The 14,714-nt window shown below is 44.6% G+C and overlaps 2 protein-coding genes across 2 annotated transcripts; one reads left to right on the top strand and one right to left on the bottom strand.

The window, feature by feature from the left end:
* The first annotated feature begins 956 nt into the window (after positions 1-956).
* Positions 957-2,259, top strand: LOC119330117 (proline-rich receptor-like protein kinase PERK2). Its single transcript, XM_037603235.1, has one exon. The coding sequence runs from the start codon at positions 1,028-1,030 to the stop codon at positions 2,033-2,035; it is 1,008 nt and encodes a 335-aa protein (XP_037459132.1). The 5' UTR covers positions 957-1,027; the 3' UTR covers positions 2,036-2,259.
* Positions 2,260-2,381: 122 nt separating this feature from the next.
* On the bottom strand, positions 2,382-7,395 carry LOC119330118 (chromatin assembly factor 1 subunit FAS2 homolog). The gene is made up of 13 exons (XM_037603236.1): positions 7,177-7,395; positions 6,902-7,013; positions 6,685-6,711; positions 5,871-5,943; positions 5,676-5,779; positions 5,376-5,590; positions 5,201-5,300; positions 5,039-5,105; positions 4,473-4,561; positions 4,243-4,381; positions 4,025-4,125; positions 3,421-3,582; positions 2,382-2,808 (listed from the first exon to the last, which is right to left on the bottom strand). The coding sequence occupies exons 1-13, from the start codon at positions 7,288-7,290 to the stop codon at positions 2,612-2,614; spliced, it is 1,500 nt and encodes a 499-aa protein (XP_037459133.1). The 5' UTR covers positions 7,291-7,395; the 3' UTR covers positions 2,382-2,611.
* Positions 7,396-14,714: the final 7,319 nt, after the last annotated feature.

The raw sequence follows: 14,714 nt of genomic DNA on the forward strand, positions 1-14,714 counted from the left end.
AGAAAAATGTCAAAGAAATAAAATCTGAGTACATGCCCTGCCCTGAGATACCATTTCTCAAGTAAACTTCAGCAAAACGTTCAGAAACAATTGTCGTGTCAGTTAGACCATCTTCATCCAAACATCAGCGTCACAGTTTCAGCTCGGCATTCACCTATCAGAAATAGGAGCTCCTTGGGGGTGTAGCAAGGGTGCTCGCTGATCGCTTCCTTTCCAAAATCACACGTTTTATAACGGATCTGTTTCAGATCGGGGAAGACTTGTCCCAGCCTCAACATATGAACATACACACGGCCAGAGTCGCTTTGTAACTTCGGACAGGTGAGGAATCGTGCATGAAATCCTGGAGGGCATAGTGCCATTCGTGGCCTTTCGGAAGATGGCCTTGCAACACACTCAAGTATCTGATATGCGGTTTTTGCATGCTTACAAGCTATATCTTTCAGTAGCAGGAGATGATGTTAGGCTGATGGGATGTCATCAGCGCACAACGTCTGGACCTGGACGGAGATCGAATGATCTAGGTGCAACCACTTGGCCGAAATAATCAGAAGAGCTTCAGTCAAGCAATACATTCATCTTTCTTTATTTCTTTTTTGTCATGGACACAAGATGATGATGATCTATATGCTACGCTAATTCGTAATAAAGCCATGAATGATAGATACACATATCGGCGTGTAGTGTGGCTGTGTAGGTAGGATTTCATTAGGATCTACGAATGAGGACCAAAGTGGCAAAAAAGAGAGCAAGGGCCGCCGGCCAGCTACATGGGCTTTGATGCCAAGGAACGGATTGTTTAGAAGCAACGTACCCCAGCTCAAGCCGTAGCATTGCAGCCAAGTCACTCAAATCTTCAAACCACATCACACTCCTCGTCTCTTTCCCTCCCACAACACAAGCACATATATAACCACATGCATGCTCATGCTCACCACCACAACTCACTGCACCATCTCCTCTCACTACACCTACAGCAGCAGCCGCATTGTCCCAGAGCGAGCATCATCAACTAGCTCATCCGGCAATGGCTTTCAACCCAAACCCTCCAGGCCTCGGCTTCCCCTTCCCCTTCTTCCCTCCACCCAACACCTACGCTCCTCCAAACAATTTCGGTCCAAGGCCGCCACCAAGCCCTTTCGGTCCAAGGCCGCCGCCACGCCCTCAAGCGCCGCCACCGCCACGACAGCCTGCGCCACCCGTTCAACCCCCGCCGCGCCCTCAAGCCCCACCACCACCACGGCAGCCTGCGCCACCCATTCGACCCCCGCCGCCTCCACACCGTGCTCCCCCGCCACCAACCCAGCCTCCTCCTCCACGCCGTGCTCCACCTCCGCCAACTCAGCCCCCACCTCCACCCCGGCGTGCGCCACCGCCGCCGCCGCCGCGCCGTGCTCCACCTCCACCCTCACCACCGCCACCTCGTCGTGCTCCACCCCCACCATCACCGCCCATTCGCCCACCTCCACCACGCCCACTAGCCCCACCTCCACCACATATCAGCCCGCCAACACCTCCGCCTAGCCCTCCACACCACATGGTCATCATCGTGGTGTTCGTCTCCCTAGGCGGGCTCCTCCTGCTTGCATGCCTAGCTGCCTTCTGCTTGCACAAGAAAAAGAAGAGGAAGACAGAAAGGAGGGCAGAGGTACTGAACTTCAGCGACCATGTCCATGTCCACAAATCGGCCATGTCAGGGCCTGGGGGATCCAAGGCCGTCAGGCTGACAGTTGACGAGGACGTCAAGTTCCAAGAGGTGGTTAAGGAATCAGAGGCCGTCGACAAAGAGTCGGGCACAGCCACAGCAGGAAACCACAACGCTTGGATGTGGAACAAGAAACAGAAGAGCAAAGCAAAGCAGGATTCAGAGGTCATCAACGTCACCGGACACATCCATGTTGATGAGAAGATCGAGTCAGGGCCCCACGGCGAGAAGATTGAGGTCCTTTCAGAAGATGAAGATATCAGGTTTGAAGAGGCAGACAACAAAGAAAAATCATCTGCAAAATCAAAGGCACGCGTTACCAAGTTCTAAGACGATGGCACAATCTGCCCAAGATTGCCTGCACTGATGACACTTCAGCAGCTCGAGGCAATGATCAAATCCACACCCACACTGGTTTCATGCATTTATTATTTTGATAAAGACTGTATCTTCCTTCGTGTGATTGAAATAAGGGCGTCGGAGACCCAATTTGATTGAATTGATATGCAAACTATTGTTGTCAGCAGTTACATATGAGCAATTTATGTCTTATGAATGGATTTCCTTAACACAATATCACAGAACAAACAGTGAAAAGACCCTTAGCGAATAAGTATACATATGAGCAATTTATGTCTATGAATGGATTTCCTTAACAAAATATCACACAACCGTGAAAAGACACTTAGCGAAAATTACTTCTTAACAAAATGTGCTCGCAAATAGACATGATCTTTCTGCCCATAAAATTGATCCATACGTGCCATGAGCAGAGTGGATTTCTGGGACTACAGCAGAAGGTGAAAACAGCAGCAGGCTACATTTCTTTACAGAGTAACCTAATTTGTAGTTTCCAGTACTTGTTGTCAATACAAAGGATATCATGATTCTAACTACTTCTGCTACTTAGTTAATTGCAATAGGAGTAATTCGCTTCTTAGTAGGCTTACTCGATGCACTCTTCTGGGCTGACACTGGTGGCGGTGTCACCTCTACAGACATAGGACTGGCTTCCGTCTTAGCTTTGCTGGCACCAACATCAACGTCCATGCTGTCTGCCTTTGGCTTTGCATGTTCACAGGCCACATTTCCTTCCTTCATTCCTGAAGAGTACAGAAGAATAACCATGAAAGGACAGTCGCCACAGGGAAAGTGCATGCAAGAAGGAACAAAGATAGCCAATGTATGCAGGATGCAGATTCAGACTGAAACTCTATTAGACTATTAAGCAGAGTTACTACCCTGTTTAGAATGATATCCATACCCTTGGACCTTGATGGATATACAATATTCATATGAGCGTATATACTGACATTAACTGAAATAAACACACTGGAAGACTATTTGGTCTATTAAATGTGATTGTTATTGTTGGCATTGTGTATGGCCGACTTATGTGTGTGGTAGGAATTATTTTAACAAAATTAAACATGACCAATGTCAGAACGGCTAGCGGTTGCATGTTACTCATAACTAAATGTGTTCAGAAACAAAACCATTATTCCATGTGGTTCCTCAGTGTGTACCATGATCAGAAGGGAAATTCTGGGGCTAGAGCTGAAGGAGAAAGCTGAAGGAGAACATGGGCACAAACAAAATTTCTTACACTTTAACGTAAAAGTGATTGTCCAGTACTACACAAGATGTCATAATCTTAACCAATTCAGCCACATAGTTGATTGCAACGCGGGTAAATTGCTTCAAAGTAGGCTTACTCAATGTGCTATTTTCGGCCAACACTGGTGGAGGTGTCACTGTACCCACGGGGCTGCCTGACTTCTTAATTTTGCGGGTACTGACATCAACTTCCATGCTATCTACTGTTGGTGGCTTGGTATTTCTGCATGTGACATTTCCCTCTGTAACTTCCTTTTTTCCTGTGAGATTTTCAGAAAATTGAACTTTTAGAAGAGCATTTTCAAGTAAATGCATGCCATGATGGACAACTGTCCATCTTACTAGCATCTAGCAGCATAAAATTATGCACATTTGTCTTAAACCATGAATCAAAGGGAGTTGCATCCATGGATTACGAGTCCAAGGACTAGTCAAGACTAGTCTATGAGTCTCAACTCCAGGGCCGACTACACTTCAGTGTCGACTAGTCTATGAGTCGGAACTTCAGTGTCGACTAGTGTCGATTAGTCACGCATAGCCTATGAGTCTCAGCCTCGGAACGACTCGCCGACTGGTCAACTCGTCAACCTTTGTTGCATCATAAGGTAAGATGCACCAATGATTGGGGTCATGATAAGAAACTATCTTCAAACCGCCCTCCCAGAAAGAGAGGAGACATAAAAGGGAATATATAGAAAATACCTGAGAGGGCATGTGGCTGCCCTAGTTCCTCATTCTCAAACTCAATAATAGTGCAGTAACCATCTCGTGATGACAATGACAAGTACTTCGCATCAGGAGACCTGGCAGAATAAGGAAAAGATAAATTTCTAGTTCCAGTAGGAATGCCAAATAGACTGAATTCCTGTTTAACCAATGGAGAAGACTCTAGAAGCAAAAAAAACTGTTGTTGTACTCACCATGCAATATCCGTAATGGCGGCATAATGTAGACCAGCATGTATTAGAATTGGAGCAGCACTTTCGGTGTCATAGACATACAGAGAGTTGAAAGTGGCAACGGCAAAAACAGCTCGGTAAGGAAGCTTGAATAAACCTTCTGCAACAGTACAGAAGTAGTTCAATTTCACTGTAACAGATCAGTAACACCGTGAGAACCTCCTAGCGGGGTTGCAAGCCAATGAAGCTACCTGATTGAGAACCACGTAGGGTGAAAACAATAGGGCAAAAACGAACTGCTACTATAGCTTTACTTGCACCAGGGAGTTGTATTGCAGGCCTGCAAGGCCAAACAAATTAGTATCCTAAAGAGCTACAAAACTATGTATACTGGGATAAGTTATACGCTCAAGAAATAAGATATTAAAAATTTGGGTTTTTATCATTTATGCCATAAAAACCCTAAAAATTTAGCGTGTATCCAGAAACCACACAACTATTTATAGCATTCTAAGACAACTAGGGAATCAAAGAGCTCTCAAAGGTTAGAACGTTAGTTCCATCCTATAACTGACTTTTAGATGAAGCAAGTCGATCTAATTTCCAGAAGCGCCTGTGAAATTATGTACAGCCTTCTTCAACTTCACTTCTGATTGGATGTTCGTGTAATGCGAAGGAACAAATCAGTGATATAGCTTATTTAATGCTTTACTCTTTACATTATGTTACTGTAGGCACCGGCTGAACTCAAAGGATGGAGTCATTTATTTTAAAGGTGGGATCATAGAGATGTTATTTCAAGTATTAAATGTGCTACCTTGACAAGTCTCTCCTTGACAAAATATAGGCAGTGTTGATCACTTCAGATGAGTATTTGCACAGGCCTGGTTAAGATAAAGAAGAGAGCAAAACTTGTTAATGGAATAGAGAATGTGGTGAAGGTAAGCTAAATTGTGTGCACGTGGTAAAATAATTATACCTGCTGGCAGTACCAGAAAAGACCCATCCGGTGACCATGCCAGCCTCCGGAAGAAAGATGGTAATGTCTCATCATGAAACAAATGAGTTTTAACTGGTGGCTGCAAGATAAAGGATTATCTTACTTGTTCAATGCACATCAAAAGGATGTGGCAGTTAAAGTACATCAGACGAACCTTAGACTCGTCATGATTTTGAAGTTCTGCCTTCACTAGTGTATGCTGGCAAACAAAGTTCATCTTCTCTGTATTCTTGGATTTGCCTTGAGGCTTGTTTGCATAAATTTTACAAGTTCTGTCAGAGCTCAAAGAGGCAATATATTGACCCAGAGGATCCCATGCCACCCCCTGAACATAATGCAAATGGCCTTCCAACATCTGTTGCACCACACCTGAGAATGATGTTGCATATCAAGCATATGATACAGAAGCCAAGATGGTGCAAACATCGAATCACCTGTTTTTGGTAGGAATTACCTTTATTAGCATCCCATATTATGCAACTGTTGTCAACTGAAGCAGAAACAAGGTATGACCCATCACTCGACCACTGCAGGTCAAGAACATCCTTGCGATGGAACCTACCATACAAACAAGGCCAAAATAATTGAGCATGCATCAAAACAAGAGTGCTGCTTCAAGGAACCATTATTTTCAGATGGTATATCTCACAATAAGGATTTGTGTATTTTCCAAGCCTCGCCATCATCAGTGGAGTGCAATGTCCAAAGGATAATACCACCACCTGTCACACAAAGGCGCAGGAATTATTCTCTCAATGTAACTGTTAATCTCTGGTGTGTGAAGCATTTCATGATCTCAATGAAATATTAGAGTGCCTTGAGTTATAAAGGTTGCAAACCTAGCACCTTGGTGAATACAGATTGTTGGAAATAACATGTTCAACAATTAAGACCTAACTATTGAGAGATGGGAGCGAAATTACAGACATGCCAGGTTAATTTGGTGATTGGCTGAACAGCGTTCAGCAGCTTTCCAGTTTGGTCTTAGTTTTGTAGAACTTTATACCCTAACTTGTACAACCAAACATGTAAATATAATTCAAATGCCGCAGTAGAAATTTTCCTACTTTTCTCGGTCAAATTTAAACCATCAGATGTCAATTACCGAAGAAACCAGTTTACATACCTAGGACACACAAAATTCACCCGATCAATTAGCTACAACAACAATAGCTTCAAGTAGGACAAGTTAAGTTGTACTTCTACCACAGATGTAAATGCTCAACAAAGTGGTGCTTGTACACAAGCATGCCTTTGAGTAGAGCTCGTGACAAACATGCTGACTACAGGACCAAGCAGAGTGGTGGATACTTTTCTGGCTGTTTTCTATTGTGTTGGTTATGTTGTGAACTTCAAACCCTCCGTATGGGAACAACCAATAAATTTCTTCCTCATTGAATTGGGAGAACTGGTGCCTTCCATAACAGCGAAACAAATAGGTGTCAGTGCAAAATTGAACATACCATCAGCACCGGACGCCAGATTTTCACCTGCATGTAACCAGTGCAAAAGATGGGGTTAATTAAGCGTATTCAAACAAAAAATACATTGGGTGTTTATTTTATCTACATTTTTTCCCAGGAAAGAAAACATAAGAAACTTCTCAAATGAAATGAAAATAACAAATAGATACTGCCTACGCTGACATTGAAGATATTATGAAATTACGTTACCACCTACCAGAAGGAGAGAAGCGGAGAACATTGACGGCGGAGCTGTGAGACGAGAGGCTGCTGACGTAGGAAGCGGTGGGGAGCTTCTCCTCCGACTCATCCGACGCTATCGCCCAGATCTGCAAGCCAAACGCCATGAAATCGGAGGGGATAAGTGCGGGCGTGAAGTTCACGGACTATCCTTGCAACCCCAGCTAGAAAATCAGCCACAGGCCGGACCGAGGAGGCACGGCACAGTCACGAGATTCGGATCTCCTGTGCAGAGAAAAGAGAATGGCGGACCTTGATGTCGTGGTCTCCGCCGCCGGTGGCGAGGCGGCGGGATACAGGGTGGAAGTCGAGGGTGAGCACCGGCTGCAGGTCGTGCCAGTTGATCTGCACCGTGCCGCCGCGCATCCTCTCCGTCGTCTTCTTCTCCGGTGGGATGGATCGAAAATCGCCTCGGAGACTAGGGTTTGGGGAAGGCGGGAAAATGGAGGGGACTGGGCGCGCGACTTTACTTCCGCTCCCTCCAAATGCAGACTCTAGTGGGGAGAAGAAGAGAGAGAAGGGCAGTTGATGCTGGGCCGCTTGTGGAAGCGGCGAGTGGGCTAGATTACGGCCCACTACCTGCTTCCGGTTGCCTATTTATTTTCATGGGCTCGGTAGTATTAAGTGTTTAATTTCCTTGATTTCTAGTTTTCTTTTCCTGACTATGTAGTACTCCCTCCGTTTTACCAAAAAAGGCTTTCACCATACTTTATATATAAAGCAAACCGTCAGAACACAACATCCAACACAAGTTTAATCCACACACACAAAGTAGCACACGACAATAGTACGGGGTTTTACTGGGGGTACAGCTCAACAAGCCCTGAAAAGACACACGCGCAGACCCAACACAGGGTGGAGCAGCCAAATCAGGCTAATTAGGATCGGGAGGAGGCGGCGAAAGCGGGGGCGCCAAACGAAGCGCCATCGAGTGAAGGTCGGCGATGATGGTGTTGATGGCGTCTCAGTCGGAAGAGCGGCTAACCAGCCGCCACAGCTGCAGGGAACCACACATTTTAAAGACAGCGTCAGTGGCATATTGAAAGGGAATACGCTGAATCACAAGCTTATTGCGGACTGTCCAAAGCGTTCACGCGAGCACCTCAATGGTCAGGCACCTAATGTGGCGGGCCGATGGGCGGAAGGATTGGATTTCCGCGAAGAGGTGGGGGACATTAGTATGGCATCAGTGACCGCCAACGGCTTCGCGAAAACAACTCCAAAGGAATTGGGTCGTATCACACGCAAAAAAGATGTGCACTGTTACGCGTCGGTCCTAAACAAATGGTTTTTAATCCTTTTTCGTGATGGCATTCGGAACCGTCGTCAAGTGAGTGTGGGCGATAGGGGGGTTCTTCCCACACGACCCAGAAACCGTTGGGGATATGCCCTCCTGGCACACACGCTCGGCAAAATAAGGTCGTGTGCGACTGGCGAGCACTCAAATACAGAAATACGTACAGTAGTGCTCAAAAAAATACAATTATACAGGCGGAATCATTTCCGATCGTAAGTACACCCACACAGTCAGTCACCACTAAACGTTTCCGTTCGTATATACATCTCACACAGTCATTACAAGGAAAACGTTTGCGCAAGGTGGCGTAACGCAAACAGTTTTGAAAAGAATGTCGTGTGTGATTGTTCATTGATCCAACACGGTTTATTCCTAAAAACTGTGTGCGTTGCCTGAGGTCATCGCCCATGGTGTTTTCTCATTAACCGTTTGCAATAGGAAAACCCGATTAGCAAGCTAATTGGTCAATTAGCGGGCTAGTTGGCCTATTATTAATAATCCATTTACTAATCTAATTGACATTCATATTAAGCACATAATATATTTCATTTCCATATTAAGGAAGCAGGATTTCATAATTGAAATATATCGGAGTACAACATGATATAGCTTCAGCACTCAGCTACCCCATTACACGGCTGCACCAGCAGCAAGTTTCACATGCAACATCTAGAACCTTTCGAAATTAGCATCATATACGGTACATAGAGAGATGCATCTCATCTGAAAAATTGTCGAAGCAAAAGGCGAATATTGAGCCTTCATTCATGTTGAAGTCTCTGCAACTTTAGGCCAGTGCATGTGGATGATTGACCATCCATCCTTCGACCTCTTCAGGAACACTTCAATATTGAACCGTGGGTGTTGTATGAAACTGTCCTCGCCTTATGACCATAAAGGTGGTTTGAGAGGTAATCATCAGTGAACCCTGAAAATAAGGGTGTGCATAAATATCTTCTCTATATTGGAAACAGGGCAAAGGAATAAAAAAAGGCAAGTTATAATAGTTAGTACCATCTTGTAAACATCGGTGCTTCCCATTGTTTCCCTGCAACACATATAAGGTAGTTAGTCATCAGGTTAAGTAAGGGTTCGCATGCTATCAGTAAAATATGTTAATAAAAAATAAGCACATTGCAGATTCATCAGATTAATTCAAGCCACATGGAAAAACTCATTTATCCAAACCAAGCATAATTAAGAACAAGGAAATATAGCATTTGTATATGTTTCTCATGTATTAAGTGCGGCCAAACTCGATTTATTCCTCACATGGTATAAAATAACAGAATGCAGCTACAACAATTGAATATCGCATTGCAGAATTGAACCAAACAGTTAACTATACACCACAACAAATGAACCAAACGTTAACTGGGCACCATATTGCACAATATAACATACTCCTAATAGAAGATCAGATAGTTAATCAAACCAAGCATGCTTAACAACTTGGAAATATAGCAATTGTATTTGTTTCTCATGCATTTAGTACAGCCAAATTCGATTTATTCCTCACATGGTATACAATAACAGAATGCAGACATAGCAATTGAATATCCATTGCAGAATTGAACCAAGCAGTTAACAAAACACCACAACAAATGAATCAAACGTTAACTGAGCAACACATTGCACAATATAACATACTCCTAATAGAATATCAGACAGTTAACCAAACCAAGCATGCTTAACAACTTGGAAGTATAGCAATTGTATTTGTTTCTCATGTATTTAGTACAACCAAATTCGATTTATTCCTCACATGGTATACAATAACAGAATGCAGCCACAACAATTAAACATCGCATTGCAGAATTGAACCAAGCAGTTAACTAAACACCATAACAAGTGAACCAAGCCACAACAAATGAATCAAGCAGTTAACTAAACACCAATTGAACAATATAACATACCCCTAATAGAAGATCAGACAGTTAACCCAACCAAGCATGATTAACAACTTGAAAATATTGCACGCTGAAGAATTAAACATCACATTTGCAGAATTGAACCAAGTAGTTAATTGAACACCACATTGCATGACATATAGAACATATACACTATAGCAGAAGATTGCATGGTAAAAGTAGATAACAAAATTCACTAGAATTTGTTAAGGAAAGGCAGTAGCTAGCAAACTGAACATGGGTCCTTATAGTGAGCTAATAAGACAAGCTACTCCTCATTGTCAGAGATATCGATGATGATTGGCTCCTTGGACATGGAAGAGGGCGAGGCCTCCACATCGTGGGTGCCCTTTGTTGTAGTGGTGAGTTGCCTGGGCCGCTCCGGGCACCAACATGCTGGCTCTCGAGATGAGGTAAGCATGTGCACGCTGAAAAAACACCTTGTAGTCTTCGTCGAAGGCACCGATGATGGCCTCGAGAAAACGCCATGAACTGTCATTTAAAGCAGCCAACTGCGTCACGGCATCGGCGCGCGAGGCGTCAACGGTGGCCTCGAGGGCGAGGTGCTCCTCCAAGATCTGGGGGTCGGCACGAATGGCAGCCATCGCGACCTCATCCGCGCGTGCGGCCGCGATTTGCTTCTCCGCTGCCAAATGCTCCTTGAGGTCCTGGCTATACTGCGTGCACCATGGCTTAGGCCGGTGCTTATTTGGTGGAGGGGTCGGTGATTTGGGTGGAAGGTGTCGCGCTCGCGCCGGCGGTCGGGGCATGTGGGATTTGGAAGAAGGAGGAGGATGAGGGTCGGGTGTGGATTACCTGCCTGGATAGGCGAGGCCGAGCAGCATGAAGGAGGGTCACCGACGAGGAGGCGGCGGTGCTGCAATCAAGGAGTAAAGGTTTCAACTTGGAAAGGAAGGCAGAAACATGGGAAATGTGGCTTTTGGTAAGGGGGGCGGGGAGGTAGATATTTCCGCGGAAGGCGAAAATTTGGAATCGCTTCAGCCAAAAAACTGGCGCGCAAAGTGTCATCAGACATGGTCCCTTATTCGGAGTGGGTTGTGGACTATAGCCATCGCACCTTCTCGTGTAAGTCGTATGTGTACTATACTCCGACGGTGCTCCAAGATATTTTGTGCTTCATCTCACACGGTTGGTTATAATAAACTGTGTGGGATCTACTTGATTTTTCGTCTTGATTTGAATTACATAATGGGGTCACAGCGGCCATGGACGGTGTTTGAATTGCTAGACCTTTTATCTGTAGTGATCATGCAACTATATGTGTGCCATAAAAGAATTGGAATTATTCAAGGTTCGTTTGGACATTTTTATGCATTAGGTGAGTTTTCAATGCATTTATGTGCATAATTCAAATTTGAACTACATGCACATGCTTCAATGCATATAAATTAGTTAAAAAATCAAATCTTTGTCCTTGGATGCATGCTTAGGTCTCATGCAAGAAATGAGAATGAATTTCAAACACCAAGGCACCATTGATTGTCGGCAAAACATTGAGTTGCCTGATTTTTAAATTCTAGTAAATCAAAAACTCGTCTGAAATTCATGAAACTTGGCATGCTATCATGGAGCGGCATCAACATGTCGTGGTAAATTTTTTGTCCCATTTGGGGCAGGTTTGGGTATATGCTTCTCATAAACAAGAGCTTCTCACAACAAGCATGATGGTTTCGGTAGAGAACGCCCCACCTTTGGGGACGAAATGATATCCATTGCCTCTTATTGCTTTCAAAAAAAAATCTCATGTCAACATAGAGCAACATGAGTGTTGTGTTATTTTTGTGATTTTTCGGGGTTTGTTTGTACATTTTTATGCATTAAGTGAGTTTTCAATGCATCTATGTGCATAATTCAAATTTGAACTACATGCACATGCTCTAGTGCATATAAATTGGTTGAAAAATCAAATATGTGTCCTTAGGTGCATGCTTAGGTCCCATGCAAGAAATGGGAATGAATTTCAAACACCAGGGCACTGTTGATTGCTGGCAAAATATTGAGATGCCTGGTTTTTAAATTCTAGTAAATCCAAAACTCGTCTGAAATTCATGAAACTTGGCATGCTATCATGGAGCGGCATCAACATGCCATGGTAAAATTTTTGTCCCATTTGGGGCAGGTTTGGGTATATACTTCTCATAAACCAGAGTTTCTCAGAACAAGCATGATGGTTTCGGTAGGGAACGCTCCACCTTTGGGTACGAAACGATATCCATTGCCTCTTATTACTTTCAAAATTTTACTCGTGTCAATATAGAACAACAAGAGTGTTGTGTTATTTTTGTGATTTTTGGGGGGTTCATTTGGACATTTTTATGCATTAAGTGAGTTTTCAATGCATTTATGTGCATAATTCAAATTTGAACTACATGCACATGCTCTAGTGCATATAAATTGGTTGAAAATCAAATTTGTGTCCTTGGGTGCATGCTTAGGTCCCATGCAAGAAATGGGAATGAATTTCAAACAACAGGGCACCGTTGATTGCCGACAAAACATTGAGATGCCTGATTTTTAAATTCTAGTAAATCCCAAACTCGTCTGGAATCCATGAAACTTGGCATGCTATCATGGAGCGGCATCAACATGCCGTGGTAAAATTTTTTGTCCCATTTGGGGCAGGTTTGGGTATATACTTCTCACAAACTAGAGCTTCTCACAACAAGCATGATGGTTTTGATAGGGAACACCCCACCTTTGGGGACGAAACGATATCCATTGCCTCTTATTGCTTTCACTTTTTTTCTCGTGTCAACATAGAACAACAGGAGTGTTGTGTCAATTTTTGTGATTTTTCGGGGTTCGTTTGGACATTTTTATGCATTATCTGAGTTTTTAATGCAATTATGTGCATAATTCAAATTTGAACTACATGCACATGCTCCAGTGCATATAAATTGGTTGAAAAATCAAATTTGTATCCTTGGGTGCATGCAAGCAATGGGAATGAATGTCAAACACCATGGCACCATTGATTGCCGGCAAAATGTTGAGATACTTTGTTTTTAAATTCTAATAAATATAAAACTCGTTTGAAATTCATGAAACTTGGCATGCTATCATGTAAGGGCACCCGACTTGTTGTGGGTTTTTTTGTGTTCATTTTGAGAGAAGGCGCACTCGAATAATGACAGCCAACAAAGGCATTTTGAAAAAATAGTTGCCACTTTAATATCTCAAGCGTTTGTATAATTCAAACCGTGTGCGTTCGGTTAACCATTCACGTGACGCCACGTGTCTTGGCTTTAATGGCTATAGGAGGTGTCGTGTGGACAGCTGCTTGACTGAACGGGAGGCATGCGAGCGCAGTCCGGTGCGCAGGCTCACCGGAAAGCGTACAAGCTGTTCAACACAGGATCTGTGCATCTCTTCAGCGTAAACGGTTTAGATTATGGTATGCAAATTAAAGCCAGACTTCGGCGCTAAGCCAAGAGACACTGCGATTTGTCAAAATATGCAGCTAAAAATCAATAGCACCATCTATTTTTGCAACTAAAATTCAGTAATTAAGTATAGATTTCATTCATACTAGAGATTAAGCAGTCGTTCTCACGGGAAGCGAGACAGCCTTGGACCGCCGCCCGCCTCGCTCCCACTGGTCTATATTAATGGCGCCGCCGAGCGGCTGCACCCCCGATCCTCGCCACACACACAATTTCTCTCTCTTCGCCCGCATCCTCGATGCTGCTCTGAGTCCTCAAAGCCGTCAGTGTACGAGGATGCCACCGAAGGGCCCCATCAGAGGGAGTGCCGACGCCGGGGCTGCTGAAGCACCGGAGCACGGCGTGAATATGGAGATAGAGGTTTCCGTCCCCGCAGAGGAGGTGGAGAATGAGGCTGCCAACAAGCGAAGGCGGGTCGAGAAAGAACCGCAAGCGACTTCAGCAGGCCTAGACTTCATCAACAACCTCCCCGATGATATGTTGATAGTCATCATATCCCTCCTCCCAATCAAATATCGGGCGAGGACAGCCGCCCTTTCCCGGCTGCGGCGCACCCTATGGCTCTGCACCCCTATCGACCTCCTCGATGCCCACAAGCTCTGACATGGCTATCATCAAAGCTTGGATGCGTTCTCCCAGATCCTCGGCGGTCACGATGGCCCAATCAAAGGCCTTATCACGGGCAAGTTCCGTTCCAACGGCAAGGATCGAGCCAAGCTTGACGAGTGGTTCCAATCCCGCGCCATAGATCAGCTCGAGAAGCTATGTTATAATGATGGGCATACGCGCTTGCTGCCAACGTCCGCACTCTGGTTCGCGCCCATATTGCGCCTCGCCAAGTTCATGAACTGCCATTCCCCCCCCCCTAATGATGCGCCCGCTCTTTTTCTACCACAATTGAATCACCTCGAGCTCGTCACCGTCCGCATCCCAAAGGATGACATGGAGCGCCTGCTCCGCGGCTGTACTGCACTCGAGTTCCTTCGTCTTCAGGCGATGAATTGGTCGAGTACCTTGCACATCACCTCCAGGACTCTCCGGACTATTTATGTGTGTTACCGGTGCTGCACGAGAGATCACAAAAGGTGGACCACAATATGGTCATCCTGGACACACCTT

The sequence above is a fragment of the Triticum dicoccoides genome, chromosome 7A (assembly GCF_002162155.2).
Source record: "Triticum dicoccoides isolate Atlit2015 ecotype Zavitan chromosome 7A, WEW_v2.0, whole genome shotgun sequence".
NCBI classification, from domain to species: Eukaryota; Viridiplantae; Streptophyta; class Magnoliopsida; order Poales; family Poaceae; genus Triticum; species Triticum dicoccoides.

What these genes read in the sequence shown, in the direction of transcription:
- LOC119330117 (XM_037603235.1), top strand. Translation starts at nt 1,028, where the DNA reads ATGGCTTTCAACCCAAACCCTCCAGGCCTCGGCTTCCCCTTCCCCTTC.
- LOC119330118 (XM_037603236.1), bottom strand. Translation starts at nt 7,290, where the DNA reads ATGCGCGGCGGCACGGTGCAGATCAACTGGCACGACCTGCAGCCGGTG. An exon ending in AAAATACACAAATCCTTATT is followed by an intron (nt 5,780 to 5,870) that starts GTGAGATATACC and finishes TTTGTATGGTAG; the next exon opens with GTTCCATCGCAAGGATGTTC. An exon ending in GCAGCCACATGCCCTCTCAG is followed by an intron (nt 3,583 to 4,024) that starts GTATTTTCTATA and finishes AAAATCTCACAG; the next exon opens with GAAAAAAGGAAGTTACAGAG.